The sequence below is a fragment of the Siphateles boraxobius genome, unplaced genomic scaffold (genome assembly GCF_051911475.1).
Source record: "Siphateles boraxobius isolate OS27281-9 unplaced genomic scaffold, OSU_SipBor_1 7, whole genome shotgun sequence".
Lineage (NCBI taxonomy): Eukaryota > Metazoa > Chordata > Actinopteri > Cypriniformes > Leuciscidae > Siphateles > Siphateles boraxobius.
In genome coordinates, this window is record NW_027509197.1 from 34,085,819 (window position 1) to 34,105,380 (window position 19,562).

Here is a 19,562-nt window from a genome sequence, read left to right on the forward strand (position 1 = left end):
CTGAATTCCGCCTTTTCTCCTGTTTGTGGATACAGAGCAATGATCTGATGAAGTCATGATTATTTTAATTAATACATTTTAATAAACATGCGTAGGCTATATAATGAAAATTGAGAGTGATAGTTAGCGTTATTGTTTCTAATTGGCCTAAAAACCAAAACCTGCCCAAAACATATAGGCTATAAAACGGAAATTATAATAGGCTACAAGAACCAATTAGGCAGATAATTCATTTTAAAGGGTATTCAATTATTTGTAATTAGATTTAGTAGATTATACTTTCATAAAAACATTTATGGCTTCAGATGATTTGCACAACTTTGACCCGCATATTTCACAGTGCGATGTTTCAAGCACTTTGAATTTAAATATTTTGCGAAGCAATTGGTTCGATTTATTCAGAGTCTCGCATCACTAATAACAGCATTTCTGAAACTTTAGTTATTCGACTCTTAGGCCTGGTTTCACAGACAGGGTTTAGATTGAGCCAGGATTAGACCGTAGTTCAATTAGGGCATTCAAGTAGCTTTTATAAATGTGTCTTAGAAAAAAAAAACATTAGCCTACTGGTGTGCATTCTGAGACAAAACAATGGCAAAGTGCAAGAATGCACACCAGTAGGCTAATGTTTTTTTTTTCTAAGACACATTTATAAAAGCTACTTGAATGCCCTAATTGAACTACGGTCTAATCCTGGCTCAATCTAAACCCTGTCTGTGAAACCAGGCCTAAGAGTCGAATAACTAAAGTTTCAGAAATGCTGTTATTAGTGATGCGAGACTCAACAGCTCAAACATGCATTTTAGTCTAAGCCTTGTCTGTGAAACCAGGGGTAACTTTCTCTTGGTTTAGGCCTTATCTAAAAAAATTATGATGCATTAAATACATTTTTTGTTGTTGAAAATATTGGAAAACTGCTTATATGTGCATATGTGTATAAATGTACCAAATACATTTTAAGCTTAAAACTATAAAACCCACAGAAAAGAATTCAGACAGTAACCACATTTTTCCAACAACTACATGCATGATGGGGGCGGCGGTCCTGCGGAGTGCTCCAGTCACGTGACGCAGTGACGTTGCCGGAAGCAGCCTCGTTCTGGCCGTCAGGGCAACACCTAGAAAAAAAAATACATCCCGACGACGCGCCTGAAGCCCGTAATATGGGCGAATTTTAACACTAAAAACCAACTTGTTTTGGCACTTTACCTTTTAACACTACAAGAGGAATCCGTTCTGCTGAGATTTAGCTCGTTTTAACGGTCGTTTGAGCCATGTCTCGGAGCGCGCTGCAGCCCAGCCAGCAGAAGCTGGCGGAGAAACTGACGATCCTCAACGACCGCGGCATCGGGATGCTCACGCGTATCTACAACATAAAGAAGGTAAGAATAAGCGCTTCATGCATGTGTGTAGCAGAGGACTGCAGTAAACCCATACAAATACACACACACACACACACACACACACACACGGGGGGGTTGGTGTGGCCAGGCCCTGATTGAGTGAGTGAGTGAGTACGTGTGCGCGCGACACAGCCATAAATCAATGTTTACGTTGTATACTGCATTAATGTTTTATTTTATTGAGATTTAGTACAGGTTAGTGAATTTCTATGGGGTCGATCTAACCTATAAAAATAACGATGATTATAATGGTGAGATTAGGATGAGGGTGGCTAATGTTCTAGTTTTACACCCCCTACGATTTTAAAGCAGATATCATGCTAGCATATAACGTTACTGACACTGTGTACTCAGGGTTAAGTGCACAAAGCTGTGATTGAGAGGGCCTGTGAACATTGTGTGTCCAGACTAGAACCTCATCGTGACCCAGCTTTTAAAGCAATGATAATGACCCATCTATAGAAGAGGATAATCCAATCCAGGCATCACAGCCCTGAAAGCTGTAGTTTCTACAAATATCTAATTGTGGGTAGTTGGTAGCAGTTTGGCAGCCCTGGTCAATTTCTATCAGAATTTGATATCTTGATATCTTTCCAGTTTGATATCTCAGTGGGTGTGTTGAAATGATCAAATCCAAGCCCTTTCAATCGTTCATCTGTCATACCTGAAGTCCAGAGAATGTTTGACACATGTCATCTGTAGGATTCTGAAGTGGTGGTTAGACAGTTGTGTCCTGCAGTATTGATCTTTCATAATTTCCCTTTATCAAAATGTGAATTTAATTGTAAAAGTAGTTGTTTGATTTTGCTGAGCTGTAATAAGAAATAATTGATCCATGATTTAAGAATCAAAGGCACAAATTGGTTATGCCTATCTAGGGATTTGAGCTGAACGATCAAGAATCTGAATAGACAACTAAACAGTAACATGTTATTTACAAGAGGTTCTGACAAAATGTTAGTTGCTGTCTATTTTAATAAAAAAAATAGAATTAGTTGTAATTTTTTTAAATCAGTTTGAAAAGATTATTAGATGACTCATAAACATATTTGGATAAAAATATCACAGAACCACTCAAGAACATTTCTGTGTCACATTTCATCCCAAAATCAAAAGGATATTTTGCTTAAAAATCTTTTGTGACATTATTTTCATGGCAATTAAGCAGTAAATGCCTATATAAATGGGCCAAAAGTGTTAGAATAAAAATATTCCACTTCTGACTAGTGATGCTCCGATCAGGATTTTTGCAGCCAATACCCATTACAGATTTTTTGTCATGATCGGCCGATACCGGTCCCTATCATTCAATCTTTATACAAGTAGCCTAATATTTAAGCTCTCTGTTGAATGTCAGTGTTTTTTTTTTCTTTCAGATAAGTAATACCAGATGATCTTACAGATGTTATTTACAATAATGCTATAAATTGTTGTTTTAATTGAGAATCAAATAAATAAGCAGATTAAGCAAAAAAAATATTTATTTTACAAATAATTATTTTAATAGGCCTTTAAAAACAGGGCTTATTCAAAACATCCATATTAGGATACTCTGGCTTATTAAAGAGCCTAAAGACTTAATGTCAAACTGAACATAATTACAGCTGAACATGTTTCTTGATACCGCGTAATAACTGCACACTGACATGATGACTGCGCATTGAAGTCTGGCGTCATCAATATGCGATCGTTTGGTGAGATCTGCTTATTTTAGTGACTCCTGATCGAGTCATAGAATGTGATTATCTGCTGACCTGATACCGATCTGCGGCAAATCAATCGGAGCATCCCTACTTTTGACTCGCAATTAGGTCTCGGCTTGTTATTAATATGTTTCCAACAAGCTGAGACCAGTATAGTGTTTTGACCCATTTATATGTATAATTTAAGTGATTTACATAATGATAGCATTGTTTAAATGATTTAATTCTGATTTAAAATATATATATTGCAGTATCTTTAATTGTAACATTGTTTCATAACTAGGTTAGATTTTAGTGACAAGCAATTTGTGAATTTGTGAAAAACTTAATGACAAAAAAATTTGATTGTGAATTAAATTTGAGTGCTTATTAAAAGTCCCCTTGTAGTCAATAATTGAATCCCTTAACTCATCTTTGATCACCAAAATTACATATTTAAATGTTTTTTCCTGTGAATTTTTTTTAATTCACGTCTTAAAATAGCTTGAATGTAACCACACCCTTACTTCATTTAGTATACATGGATCATTAATATGCAAATTAACCCCGCCTCCATTCAATCACATCAGCTCAGAAATCTACTCAACATCTCAAGTCGATGCATCAGAATGGCAATGCGTTTTATGTATCGCTCTCTACAACGTCAGACACATAATGGTAGTTAATATGATTAGCCTTTTGCTTGACTATGTTGTCAAACAGTTAATAATGTTACACAAATTTCCATTCACCATCTAAGAGTCAGACAGCTGCCTTCTGAAAATCAGAAACCTTAGAAGAATGGTTTGAACAACTTTGATTGCCAGTGGCGAAGGGCATATTGTTCATCGTAATATACATCATGTACATAATTCACCCGCTATATTGTTAAATATGCCTGATTTTTCATCAACAGAAAAATATGCTGGGATATCCCGGCTTCTCTTGAGACTCCCCTGCTTCACAGCATAGTTAATTTGCTAAAGCCCGCTGGCACGTTGACGTGATTGGTTACAAGGTAGTTTGTGACGTCTGAAACACCAGCGACCGTCTTTTTCAAACCGTCTTTTTTCACTGCAGTTTAAGGGAGAAAATACTCAGGAATGGTGTTGACTTGTGACTTAGCACATGGTTTGTCTATAACAAGCATACTTTAAAGCATATTAAAAACACTACATAGAAATATAAACAACAATAAAAACTTGATTTTCATCCACAGGGGGACTCTAACATAATATTTACTGGGGGAAAAGATCTATGAAAAAAGCACAGGCAATAGATTTTGACAGATAACATGTCTGATAAACAAACAAACTGATGCTGATAATCTGAATAAAGCCAAATTATTAATTTGTCTGGCTGGTATATTGGCCTACCACTAAAAAAATCCTACCACTAGTAAGTAAAATGTCTGTCCAGAGACAAATCACACTATTGTGATTATTACAGGGAAGTGCTTAAATGTCATGAAATAAAGGTCTTTATTTTCGGTAAGCAATATATTTTTTCTCTTTGTATTGGTTTGAAATGTGAGCTGGACATGTTTTCCTGAGATCCTCCCATATTACACTTTCAGCAATCAGAGGGCTTGAAATATCTTGAATCGTGCTAGCATCACACAAAGTAAAGCCTATCAATTCTAGTCGTTTTTTTCTTAACCTTTGCCAATAAAGCCACTTCTAAGGTTTTTGAGAGAGGCTTTGCATTGATGCTAGCCGTAATGGCAGCAGTCCAGATCACCGCAGAAAGTGGGCTAGTGGAGGAACATCGCAGTTAGCATTTTTTTCCTCCCTCTGGCTGTGAACTCGCTCAGATATGGGATGTGAATTCATCAGTGTGTGTGATGCCCTTTTAGAGCGCCAGAAGGTCTCTGGAGTGCCGCCTGTCTCTCCATGCCCACTGATGTCACTCTTATGTATGTCTGACCTCACTCATTCAGACAAGTCACCGGGGGTCAACCCAATATTAGTCATATTCTGTCATATTCTTGTGTAGCCCCATGCACCATATCCATTCGGAATAAAACACAGTCGAGTGCACTGTGGGAAACTTGACTGAACCAGTACAGTTTTATTGCCCATTATTTTATATACCATTTTTTTGGTCAAATTTAGTTGAGGGATTGCTTTTCCACATGACTAGAAATTGGAATACATGCTTTTGGTAGTCCTGTTGCTTAGCAACTGGCAGGCATTGCATTGAGTGCTGTAAGATCTACGTTGCGTTCTGGTGGTTACAGAGAGGGAGTTAAGATTTTAGATAGAATTTGATGCTGATTTGATTCCGAATTCCTGAAACTGACATTCTGTTGTTCTTTCTGCTTTGTAATGTTTACTATCTAAGCCAATTATAGGATTTGATGCTTGTTTTTCATATAAGTTTAAACCTTAAGTAGACATACTTGACCATCCAATCTATCCTGTGCTTGTGCAATTTAAGCATGGAATAATAACTGACACTGACTTTGTTTTAAACACAAGTTGTGCTAAATGCAGTTTGGAATTTGTTGGATTTTGCTGCCAGTAGCATAGGTTCATAGCAAAACTGTGTCACAGGAAACGACAGCAGAATCCTTCCATGGAAACAACCTCAGGAAGTGCGCTCTTATCTCAAAGCGTTTAGCTCGACGTGAAATCATCAGAGACCCCTTTTTCACCAAAATAGTGCTGGTGTCAAAGCCAGTTCCCAAACCAGTAGCAATTCTGTACACTTCCACCGAAAGCAGGACAAATGGGTTCCACAGCAGGAATTTAACCTATTTAACCTTTAATTTAACCTAGGCATAGTTTTCAAAATTTTAACCACTAAATTTAACATCTTTTGCATCCCACCAAGAGTTTTACATGTTCGATTTTGCATGTAAAAATCAAAAATAATTATTATTATTAAGACCCCATGCTTTCTCTTACTACATTACTATAATATAATATATAATTGGTACATTACTATACTATTGAAGGTTAAAATTAACCAATTATTTATACATAAAATTTAAATTACACAGTTTTTTTATTATAATTATGATATAATAATAACTTTTTAATGACACAATTGTGTTTATACTCTCAATTCGTTTTTTGAAATGTAATAGGGATTTTCTTGGCCAATTCCAAATCCGGTTGCTGATTTTTCTTTTTTCTTTAAGTATATTTATTTGTTGTTTATTTGCTCTATTACAGGCCAAACTGGCCTTTCACAAAAATATCTATAGCCATTTGAAATTAAAGGCAACCACTGCATTCATGATGCAAACAAAAGCCCTATTCAGACAGGACTAGTTTTTCGACAGTAGGTGGTGCTTATGGAACAGCAGCGATATAGCCTTGTCTTGGTTCCCGCTGTAACCAAAGCATCGCTGCACTTGCTTTATATAGAGGTAAGAGGAAAAGCACGACTCGGTTCTCCTCTTTGCGTCTGTCTTTGGTGTGTCTCGTCTCCGTTATCTGCCAAAATAAATCTAAAAACTGTTTTAGATTTATTGGCAGTCGACCGGTGCATTTCTAAAATAAAACACTTAAATTGTGGCTGCTTAACTTGTTTTCATGATTGATTTATTCAAACATTCAAGAAAAATTGAACCACAGGTTAAGTAAAAATATAAATGAGTAAGTATATTTATCAAAATGCTCCTTTCAGAGTTTTTCTAGCTGAATTTGAAAGCTGAAACTTAGCTCATATCAAAAGTATTAAAGCTTATTGCAAGTTAAGGCGCTTCAAATAATGTTTAGTTTTCTCGCATCAGCTGAAAACAGCATAGACTATAAGATTGTTCTGTGGGATTTAAGAATCAGTATCGTTTAATCAAAAATGAGAATCGATTAAAATCGAGAAATCAGTATTTTCAACACTTTCCTACTTTACGGAGTAAAGTCATTTTGGTGGAAAAAGGGGTAAGAGACAATATAAAGCTACAACCTCTTTTAAAGCTACACCTCTTGAAATAACAGTTTAACTGAGTTCAAATGATCAAGCACATTTATGCCTCGTCTCCACCGAGCAGTAGGGTACAGTACAGATCAGTAAGGGGCACAATTTTTGTTGTTTCCATTGTCAAAAGTTGTGAATGGTACCCTAATTCCGAACTGTATACCGTACACTTTATGGGGACTCTTCAGTTGGGGTACCAAGCACAGTAGTCCAGTACTAAAGGGTGGAGCTAGACTCTCTGCTGAACGTTGATTGGTTGACAGAGAATCGGCACTTGCGCGTGCCACAAGGGGAATGACACATGCCAAGAAGCGAGAACAAGATTTCTTCTTCACGTGAGAATGACATTGAAAGCTACTTTCCGGCATACACCCCGCCTATCAAGGGTATATTGTCGGTGGAAACGCAAAGCGTATCAGGGATTATCTTCCCGAATCGTACTGAACTGTACTGTACATTCCTGTACAGCTCTGTGGAAATGAGGCAATAGTGCACTACTCGATGAAGTGCTATACCGTCTAGTACTCGTACCTGATATTGCTTCTGATTGAAATGACATGGATAGTCAAAGTTCACCAGAATGGATTCATTCTGAGATCAGTGACAGTCAGCTGTAATTGGCTCTTTGCTTTTATAATTCTGTGCATGAGATGATTTGATGCAAGTGAGCAGATAATAATGACATTTTTGTTTGTTTGTTTGTCTGTTTTGTTTGTTTGCTCGCTCTATGTTTGCAGTGTGATTCTGTTCGTCATTCTTTGAGTTCAGATCTGTTTTCAGTCATTTTGTGAACATGTTGACCTTGGTTCCCTTTTACTTGCATGGATTATGTTTCTTTGACTAATCACAAACTTCCTAGTCTTTTCTTGAACATGGACGTGAATTCTGAACTCAGCCCACAGTGTTCCTGCTCCCGGAGAAGTGAATCTGCATGGTGTCAATGTTAGCTCTGGGAACGACTGCACTGTGTGACCCAACTGACCCCTTGCGTCCCTCCTTAGGACCCGAAACAACACACTAACTGGAACGACTTACAATTAGTTCCCAAAGCTAATTTGTTTTGAAGTGAACATGCATGGTAGACATTGGAACCTGTGTTTATGTGTAATTTTCTCTCTTTCTGTTACAATGCTTCCCCCAGCAAGGACAAGTTTGGAAGGTTTGCACAGCTTTTCACCTTCCTAAAATCTCAGTTTCCCCCCCTTCCCCCCGCTCTCCTACCAGTCTCATGTCCCATGATCTTTCTGTACGCAACTCACAAAAAAAGGCCCTTCCCAAACTGTAGCACCAGCAGGACTCTTCTGTTTAATCATTCTTTTAACAGATTTATTCTGTTTCTTCAGCGGAGTGAGTTTTGATTGTTGTTTTGCGAACCTAAATTTATGCCAGTCTTACAGATGTTGAGGGGTTAGAGCTGGGCGGTAAACAAAAATCGAATAATTCTCAATTATATCTTAATATTTTTAGCTGCATTTTCACATGTTTATATTTATGGATGTGTTCTGAAATGGCTTAATTTTTTTTGTGAACAGAGGAGCCATCATTCTGACAGCCATTCCCTTCATAGATTCAAAAATGTTATTGCAATTAGTAAAATACAGATTGGAAACAACAATCAATAGTATTTGTATGTCAAATCAATTAATGTTTATCCATATTTTTACTTTACATTTTTATGTTATAATCAGTGTTGAGTAAGTAATTAATTACTAGCTACTGATTACGTCTTCAACCGTCTAATTAGATTACTGTACTAATTACTCTCTAAAATGTATTGCATTACTTACTAGTTTCTAAATCCCTTATTAATCCGTCCTTCGGATGAGACGTTAAACCGAGGTACTGACTCTCTGTGGTCATAAAATATCCCAGGATGTCCTTCGATAAAGAGTAGGGATGTAACCCTGGCATCCTGGCCAAATTTGCCCCTTGGCCTCTGTCCATCAAGGCCTCCTAATCATCCCCATATACTGATTGGCTTTATCACTGTCTCCTCTCCACCAGTAAGCTGGTGTGTGGTGGGCGTTCTGGCGCAATATAGCTGCCGTCGCATCATCCAGGTATATGCTGCACATTGGTGGTGGTTGAGGAGATTCCCCCTTATATGTGAAGTGCTTTGAGGTCCCAGAAAAAGAGCTATATAAATGTAACAAATTATTCTTATTATTCTTATTATTTATTATTATTATTAACCTCAACCAGTTGAACAATACAAGTATAGACTTGAAACTGCTCTTTTAATTCTTTCAAATAAAAAATATAAAATGCCATAAATTATTCTTGAAATGACCAAAGTATTTTAAAATGAGAAGGTTACGTTTAAAGCATACATTTTGACTTTAGACTTTAAATTTTAATGTTAAATCCACTATAGTTTTAACATAGAATTGTTCTATAGTCTATACAGTATTTAATGCAATTACATCAGAAGTAACTGTAAATTAAGAGTATTCCCTTAATTTATTTTCTCAAGGGGAAAGTTACATCCAACACTGTTTATGATGCACAAATTTCTTTAGGCATCATAATATACAATATAAAATATTGAGACATTGTGATTTAGATGATTGGTTTACGAAAAGTTTGAATAGATAGTCAGTCACCCTTTAAGAAATCGTGCTCTAAAAAGTGGTAAATCTTTGCTGTTTTCTAGCACTATTCATTCGATTTAGCACTATTTGACAGCAAAAGTAATGTGCCGATTCAAATCAAATCCAATAAAAATCACTAATACAGGCCGATTCACGAATATCGCCCAGCCAAGTATGTTACAATCTTTTCCTTACATTTGTTAGGGTAATAAATATTATTAATGCATGAGGCTTATTTTAATTTTCCATTTTTTGCCCTATTTGTTTGTTTTATTTTTACCATCCTCTTTATTTTCAGCAAGTTTGCTTTTAACTGCAAAGCACAAGTTGGATGTCAGTAGTCTGATAAATAAAGAAGAACGAAACCAGACATAGCCAGCCATTTTTGAAGCATAGTATAGATTCTCTGTGGGTTTATTTATTTACTCCTCTGTGATTGGCTGTGTTAAATTATCAGTGGGCACAGGAGTAATTTAGCTAATGTAAATTTAATGTTAGTGGGTTTCGAGCTGATTGCCGGTTTGCATCATTTCCAGGGCCTGCGTGTAACTCCCGTCAGTTTGCTAGCCATGCGGTGTCTTTTTTTGGGAACGACCTAATGGGCTTTGTATAAAAACACATATTGTCTTACAGCACCCAGAGCCTCTGTGTGTTGCTGTGCACACTGGAATGGTCTTGAGGTTTGATGCTGTGTTAGCTGTAGGTGCATGTAAAGCATCATGTAACGTGTCATGTGACCATATACACTGCCCTGCCTCAGCTGCACGTCCACTGACGCGTTCCAGCTCCTTCACTCTGTAAGACACTCACCTCTTACAGAACAGCCAGCCAATCAGACTCCCTGTCCAGCAAACCCACCATCTCTCTGTTGCTCTCTCTCTCTCTGTGTGTGTCTCTCTCTCTCTCTCTCTCTCTCTCTCTCTCTCTCTCTCTCTCTCTTTCTCTCTCTCTCTCTAGGACTGTTTCTGATCATACACTGCTGTCTGTGTTCCACTAACTGCTCTCCAACTTCTCACGCAGCACCTTGTCCATTTGAAGAGCATTTTCAAATCTGTCCTCTCTCTTTTCCCTTTTTTGTTTGTCCTTCCATTAGGGTTGGGAATCCAGAACTGGTATCATTTTTAAAACAAAACTGGAACAATGTACTAAAATACATGGCTGCACCTAAAGTGTGTTTTTAATTTAATTTATTTTTATTTATTGAATGTGATGAGAAAGACTATGCTCAATGAAATGATACGATACAAAAATAAATCGACACTAATTTTTTCTGTTGCGTCATACTGGTTGTGTTCGAACTCTTTTCTACTTGTTTTTTCTTGGACAGTTGAATCTAGGGCTGGAACTAACATTTTTTCAATCGATTAATGTATCTATTACTATTGTTATTAAACTAATGATTATTTTTACCGTTTAATCTACTGTTTCTTTTCAAAAAATAAAATTTACCAATAAATAATAACCGTAACTATAATTGCATACAAACAGTACAAATTAGGAAAGGTGTTTACTAGACCTGCTTTCACAGTCACATTTTGGTATTTAGCACAGCAGTTGCTCACAAGTGTGAATCCTGATATGTTTTGTTCATTTAGGATATTAAAGTAGCTGCTGTATGATCAAATAGCTTAAGTCACAACCGCATTCTAACTAACCATAGCGATGGTATCAAACATGATAGTGTCCTTAAAACCCTGCTAAAAGTTTTACAATGACTGACAGCACGTTATTAAATAAATTAAATATTTTAAATAACTAACAACAGCGTTAATTGCTTTGTATCCGGTTGCTGAGAGTATGTTTGAGCCGCGTGTCTCGCAGCCTTACACCCACTGCAGTTTGTATAAAACTGAATGCTGTATGAACGTAGCCGTATTAAGGCCAGAACACACCAAGCCGACGGTCGGCCAGCTTATTTGTTTGGTGTGTTCCGCACAGTTGCCTCTAGTCGGACGCCGTTGGGTTTTTTGGGCCGATTCAACATGTTGAATCCACGTCGGGCCGTTGGTGAGAGAGAGAACTCTGATTGGCTGTTCAGCATAACGAACGAGTCCGTGCACAAGAGTAAAAGCGAAAGTGATAAAAGTGAGCAAAGAAGTCAAGACGGTACAGAGAGAAGGCTGTTATAATTTTATGCTATTTTACCATTTGAATGCACAAATAAAGAAAGAGATCAGATTGATAATCTAAATGGTAAGCAAGGTCTACTTTGTATAACATATTTTATGGTTTGTATATCTGCAGTCCTAGTTTTGGTTTCCCTTTTTGAATGACGAAAATAGACTAATAGACTACCTGCTGACATAGACAGATATTTACTTACACGCAGGCGCAGAACGCACATACTAGTTCACAGTCGCCTTCAGTCCTTTTGGTGTGTTCAAGCGCAGCTTTTTGGCCAGAACGCAGCCGAAGAGAGGCAACAACACAGTCAACCTTCGTCGCTGCTAGTTCTTTGATGTCGGCATGGTGTGTCTTTAAGCACCTAATATGGGACTTACAACCCTATTCTAGTGCTGTGTAAAAAATTCAATATAATAATCCAAATACTTACACTGCCGTCTACTTGTTTTGAGGTAGGAGAGCCCGGGATGTTTTCTTTTCAGATGCGAGTCTCAGATGCTAGAAGACTATTTCACCCAAATTCCAAATAAAAATATTGTCATTTAGAGCATTTATTTGCAGAAAACGACAACTGGTCAAAATGAAAAAAAAAGTGCAGTGTTGTCAGACCTCGAAAAATGGAAAGTTGGAAATAAAAAATGGAAATAAGTTCATATTCATTTTTAAAAAACACAATACTAGTGTTTTAACTTAGGAAGGGTTAGGAAATCAATAGTTGGTGGAATAAGAGGGTTGTCCTGGAAGAAAACTTGCTTCCTTCTGCTCTGACAATGTTCCCCAACTCTGAGGATTGTTTTTTCCAGCAGGACAATGCTCCATGCCACACAGCCAGGTCAATCAAGGTGTGGATGGAGGACCACCAGATCAAGACCCTGTCATGGCCAGTCCAATCTCCAGACCTGAACTCCATTAAAAATCTCTGGAATGTGATCAAGACTAAGATGGATGGTCACAAGCCATCAAACCCGAGCTGCTTGAATTTTTGCACCAGGAGTGGCATAAATTCACGCAACATCAATGTGAAAGACTGGTGGACAGGATGCCAAGACGCATGAAAGCTGTGATTGAAAATCATGGTTATTCCACCAAATGTTGATTTCTGAACTCTTCCTAAGTTAAAACATTAGTATTGTGTTGTTTAAAAATGAATATGAACTTATTTTCTTTCCATTATTCAAGGTCTGAAAACACTACAGTAATTTTTCGTTATTTTGACCAGTTGTCGTTTTCTGCAAATAAATCCTCTAAATGACAATATTTTTATTTGGAATTTGGGAGAAATGTTGTCAGTAATTTATAGAATAAAACTAAAATTTTAATTTTACCCAAACACATGCCTATAAATAGTAAAACCAGAGAAACTGATAATTTTGCAGTGGTCTCTTAAATTTATTCTAGAGCTGTGTATATATGTATATTAGTTAGTAGGGAGGGATGTCAATTTACACAAATTCCCATGATCTATCGTCGTTTAAATTAACGATCAATTAATTGATTAATCACTAGTTACTAGGGCTGGGTATTGACACAAATTTCACAATTCGATTCGATTTCGATTCACAAGCTTGCAATTCGATTTCGATTACGATTCGATTCAATATTGATTATTTTGGATATCAGGTACAATAGATGGCAAATTTTCTCAAGGAAAACAAATCTCTTAACCAATGCTGTAAACTATGGGAGTCAGTTGTATCATTAAAATTGTTTCATTAGTCTACTATAGCCTAATATTAAAGGTAAAGATTTACTGATTTGTATTCAAACAATTACACTTTTATTTATTTTTCTAATAATAAAGTTATATGAAATATAAATATTTAAATGGTGGCTGTCATAAAAACTTGCCAGATTTATTCAAACATGCATTAAATATTGAAAAACATAAAATAATTATAAAATAACATAAAATGCATATGTAATATGGTGCATATATTTAGCAAAATGCTCCTCTCTAGAGTTAATTTTTCTAGCTGACTAACGAGTTCATGGTCACTGGATATGGTTTTTCTGAGGTAAATGTGACGTTACATGACATTGTTTACAAGCTGTTTCACTGACGTCTTTCCTCGGTTGAAACAATGATTGAGCGATTCAATGTGACAACAAGGATTTCGATAAGTTATACTCTATCTTTTAACACACTTTCAGATGCTCATTCATGTTTATTTCACGCTGTAACTGGTAATATTAAGGCGGAAGAGAAGATTATGTGTGCTCGGCGCTGCTGCTTCTCTTGAGCTGCGCCAGAGCGATCTCACGCCACAGCGCCAAAACGGTATTTATGTTTAAGAAAATGGACGTAATTTGAAATCTGAGACTTTGTTTCATATCAATAGTAACAAAGCACAAAGATTATTGCGTTTATTGGATGGGATGCGCGCTACAATGTTTCATTCATTCATCAACGGAAAACACGATGACTAATCGATTCTTGGGATTTAAGAATCGATATCGGTTCGTAAAAATGAGAATCGATTAAAATCGAGAAATCGATATTTTTTACCCAGCCCTACTAGTTACCCATAATACTGCAATATGTGTGCAAATGCTGCTCAAAATGCCATGTTCCTCGCCAAATGAATGAGAAGGGTTTTTAGTCTAAAAAGGGCTAGTAGGATTGTAAAATGAGTCAATCTGATTGATCATTTAATTAAATTACTTATTTAATAATCAAATATAACAACTAATACAACATGTCACCAACGCCGCCTCAGATGCGTGCTAGTCAGGATATGTAACTCCTGGTGATGTGCTCTTCCTGGAACTACACTGTAACTAAAGCCAATGAATTCACAATGATTTATTAAAATAGTGTTCTCATTATAATGTTATGTTATAGGACAGTCACAATTATAGTTATTATTACTCGTGAATTGCTGTCTGAAGCTGAAGCTCTGAATGAACACCGGTAAACTGAAAAGCTTTGATGGCGGGTTATTTACCTCAACGAAAACGCATCCTCCTATATGAGATTAATCAGATATAAATAAACATAATATTACAAGTTATCTGCACAAAACTGATGCAAATGTACAAGTGAACTTGACCTAAGTTACGTTCTATTCAGATTGTGTGACTCGTGTTGAGAACTTCCTGGAGCAATGCACAGAAACAGGGCAACTAAACTCAAATAATAAATATAAATAATAAATAAAGTTATGTAACATGACAGTCCCAATCACAGTTATCATTGCATTGCATTGCTGTTTGAGCTACACGCACTGAATCTGACCACCGGTGTGTTTTACTACTGCTTTAATTGTTAACCAAAAGCATATTTGAGATAATCATATATAGGTCTACACAAAAAATAAACACAATATTCCAACCTACATTTGCACAAAACAACAAGGCTGCGAATGCACACGCAAACGTGTAGTCATGAAGGTGTAACTCTTGCCTTTTAACATAAAATGGTCCCAAACATTAATTTTTCCTCGTGTCTGCTTTGTGTTTCGCGTTTGAGCAGCACGCATGCTAGGGATGGGACGATTACCGGTTTCACTATAAACCACGATAAAATGTGCTGACGGTTAGTATTATCGTTTAAAATTCAATTATCATTAAAACCGTGTTTGATTTTCGCGATTTTAATAACTCACTATAAATCCTGTCCAGCCAGCAACAGTCTGACGCAGGCGCGCAATGTTGGGTTTTTTTTATTCGAGAAGGAGTGGCGGAAGGCGGTGACCGTGTTCGGGAGATTTTTCAGCCTTTTAAGAGGACCAAATCTGAGGTGTGGTCGTATTTTGGCATTTACAAAAATCCTGAGGGAAACTTAATCGAGGATGGTCACTCTGTCTGCAGAACATGCTCAAAAAAAAGTCGCAGTGATAGAGGTAAACACTTCAAATCTGCCGAGTCGTCTTGTGTGACCATCATCCACTGTTGTAGCGAACGCAAGGCAAGTTAACTTTGATCTCAATACTAAAACTACATCTGGGAAATAATTGGGCACAAAATGTTGTTTTGAGTTGAAATATTTTATCTCACTCACTTGAAATAAACTTGAAGCTTCTGCTAAGAAAAGTTCGCAGCAAGTGGCTTTGAGCCAAAGACGAACGAACAAGTTCAAACAAGACTATTAAGAATGACATTTAAGAGATAATAATGTATATTCATTGTACACTTATAACACTGATTTCTTTTTACCGCATTATTACGGGGACATATTGAATAGAGATTAATCTCTATTCTTACCTGTTAAATCCATTTTGTGCAGCGTACAAAACTCGTCCAGACAAGATGATCACAACAATATTATCAAATTCTGTAAACAATAAATCAACTCCGATTTCATTTTCAATACAATCAATAACGGAGACGCAAGATGACAAGTTGTATTTGAATGAAATGAGAGCGTGCGTCCGTTGTGATATATGGATGTGCTGAGTTATAATGCGTTGCTATTGACGACGGTCATTATAGGGAAGGAAATGCCACATAATAGAATCTTGCTTTAAAAAGTGCATAGAGCTGCTTATTTTATTTGTTGTTTGTTGATTCTTAAATATAAAACTTGTTGAAATGTTTTCAGTGTGAGCATCAGTTCTTTTTTAACACTTTCATCTTGTTTTAACAAAACCGTGATAATATTGATAATCACGATAATTTCGGTCACTATAATCGTGATATGAAATTTTCATACCGTCCCATCCCTAACGCATGCGCATGACTAGGGCTGTGCAATATGACGATATATATCGGATGGACGATATAAAAAGACTATCGTTTCATATTATGCTCTATCGTTTATATCGTGGTGTTGCAAAAAAACATTATTTAAGGCAAAACTGTTTCATCATTTGGATGACTGCAATCTTACACGCCGCCATGGGGATGCAGGCAGAAACGTGAATAACATGGAGAGTGAAGGGGTGACAGAACCGGGTGGCTCCGAACAGGACCAGCCAGAACAAACCGAGGAGCTCGTTCCTAAACTAGAGGCTACCTCTGTAGCATGAACATGGTTTGGTTAAATTTCTATATGTTTGGTTGACTATTTTATTTAGATAAAGAACATGCTGCGATGTCAAGTTAGCAATGCTAGAACGTGTGCGCGTGAGGCGTCGGCGCGATCACAGGAATTTTTGTCCTTCTTAGGAACCTGTTACTCCGTAATTTATGGTCATACGGAAAGAAGCAAGAATTGATTCAAAACTGTAAAGCTTTTGTAAAATACAGAAAACGAGCACGATGCTGTTTTCTGTCATCTCGGTTTCCTTTTTGTGACCCCGTCACATGAACCGAAGCTCAGCAAAAAATTTACTTTCATTTTGTTAATCTGTAATTATTTAAGGGAAATAGCCTATATTTCACGTATAGGCTATAACAATTATATATATTTAGTTTTATTTTGTTTTCTCCGTTCACAGAAGCGCTTTAAGTGCGTGATTTGACGTTGTGGGAATCCATGTTCTACACTATTTTCACTGGTTTCAAAAAACAAATAGTTGCATAATTACCTGCTATTAATTTTCACTGAAATGTAGGCCTAATTATTTGACAGTATACACAGTATATCCTTGGGAAAACTAACACCAGTGTATTGCCATTGCGATTTACCTATGATGACTTGACAGGTGAGCGTAGGCATTTCACTCACGTTGGATAGGCTATGCGTTCATGTAAATTATTATCACATTTGCACAGTCTGTTCTATTTGAATTCGTGATTGGTTGACTGGCAAATTAAAATATTTTACAGAACGATAAAATAACGTTATTAACCGGTTAATTTCAAATAAGCATGTCTGTTCAGAACGATTATATTTGATTTTGTTTCTGGTTATGTTCCTGTCAAAATTTCGTTCGTTTGTTTTTGTTCATTGAACAGGTTCGGAGCCCTGATTGCTTCTACATTTTAAACTTGAAAGTACAATGTTTACATTTGCTATTTTATATAGCAATATTTTATGTTGGCCCTGTTATCTTTAAAAAAAAAATTTGCCCAGGAGTTCTAAATAAAAGTAGGAAAAATAATCACTCATGAATGAGTACATTTGAGTATATACTCAATATATACTCAAAAAAAAAATATATATATATATATATATATATTTAATAAATAAACTAATAATTGATTGAATTTACAGAAAAGGTACTATATCGTAATATATTTATCGTTATCGGGATATAAGATGACCTATATCGTGATATGAGATTTTGGTCATATCGCCCAGCCCTACACCTTGCGTGTTTGATTGACAATCGAAAGGTTTTTCAATGAAATTACCATCAACAATTAATCGATCATCGATTCCCCTTACGATTCCCATTCCTACCTTCCATTCTTTCTGTCCTTTATTCTCTTTCAGTCTCTTCAACATTCTGGCCTTTTCTCTTTTCTTTTTTTTCCATCCACTGCGTTTTCTAACTGTGATCAAATCCCTGCACTTTACCTCACTGTTCTTCCTCTCTGATCTGTCTCAAACGGTTTGAATCTTTGTTTCATGATCAGTGGATTATCAAATAGTTGTCTGCACGTTCACAGTGGTGCTGTTCAAACTGTTGCACTTTTAGCAGTGATGTTTTTTTTTCCTGTTCATTGTAGGCCTGTGGAGATCCCAAGGCAAAACCTTCCTACCTAATTGACAAAAACCTGGAGTCAGCTGTAAAATTCATCGTAAGAAAATTCCCAGCCGTTGAGACGCGTAACAACAACGTAAGTTTCATATTATGAATCAAGTATTTTGTAATGACTGAGTGAATGTTATGATGTTTATGCTGATATAATGTTTTACTCATCTAATATATCATCTATAATACCAATGTTTAATGTTTAAAGGTGCTGCGAGTGGTTTTGCTTTTTGTTGTTGTTGTTGTTTTTTTTGCTCTTGGCAAAATGGCTAAAACCATTTACAACAGCTTTAATCAGGCAAGATATTTGTCGAGAGATAACACTGCATGTTTTCTCCTGTTTCCAGTGGTGCATCAGTAAATGAGGTTTTGATAACCAGGTTTACCAAGGAACATCCAGTGTTTCAGCAATCAGCAAAACGTTTTTTCCCCCTCCATAATTTCTGTCATTACATCGGATCAGAATATACCCCTCTATTTAAATCTGGTGCCATGGCCCGGATCACATCAGCTATTGCGTAGGACCCTGTAGGGGTTCTGTAATGGAAATAAACTCTGATTTTGAATAGTTTGATTATAGAAGTACATATTTACTGTATCTGATGTTAGTGGTTGTTCAACAGCAAACTTGTAGAACAGTTCCACTTATTAATGGTTCTCAACTCACCATGTGTTTATTTTTTAGCATTTAATGTAAATTAGAGCTGGATTACTTTAATATATAATATTTAAAAAAATATGTAATTGATCCTAATTATATTTCCTAGTATACATATCAACTTTAATGCTCTGCCATGATCCTTTAAGCTTGAAGTTGACTAGTCGCTGATCATGGCCTATAGAGGTTGCAACAGGATAAGAAATCTTTGAAGTCCACTTTTACACTCCGTTTCCAACAGTTAAAATGACAAATAAATGCACACTCAGAGATCTGGATGCTCAAAATTGATCGGGTGAATGCACGTTTTACACAGCTTATTGTACAGGTAATTCAATCGCATTGTAAACTAATGCGCTGCTGCATTGTTACGCACAAACATACTGACAGTAGCTCACATATAACAAGCAGATCGCGCGCACAGCGAAACATTCAGTAGCGCAGAAACATATTGTCAACACTGTTCTGTGATTTATGAATTAAATGGCTTAGAAACTGAAAAGTTCTAGCATTAACAGTATTTCTTAGGAACTAAAACCCACAGCTTCATACTATTAGTAGAGAGATGCTGCTTAGACTGGTAGAATTAATTCACA

General features: G+C 36.5%; 1 protein-coding gene across 2 annotated transcripts in view; it reads left to right on the forward strand.

The window, feature by feature from the left end:
• The first annotated feature begins 1,064 nt into the window (after positions 1–1,064).
• The window catches only part of nckap1 (NCK-associated protein 1), a 59,130-nt gene continuing 40,632 nt past the window's right edge, over positions 1,065–19,562 (forward strand). Inside the window, exons 1-2 of one of the 2 annotated variants that reach the window (XM_077215661.1) lie at positions 1,065–1,382; positions 18,283–18,393. In XM_077215661.1, coding sequence (XP_077071776.1) covers positions 1,275–1,382; positions 18,283–18,393 — 219 coding nt within the window. In that variant the 5' untranslated portion in view covers positions 1,065–1,274. The remainder of the gene's footprint in view (positions 1,383–18,282; positions 18,394–19,562) is intronic. The other variant, XM_077215660.1, reaches the window with a different exon arrangement.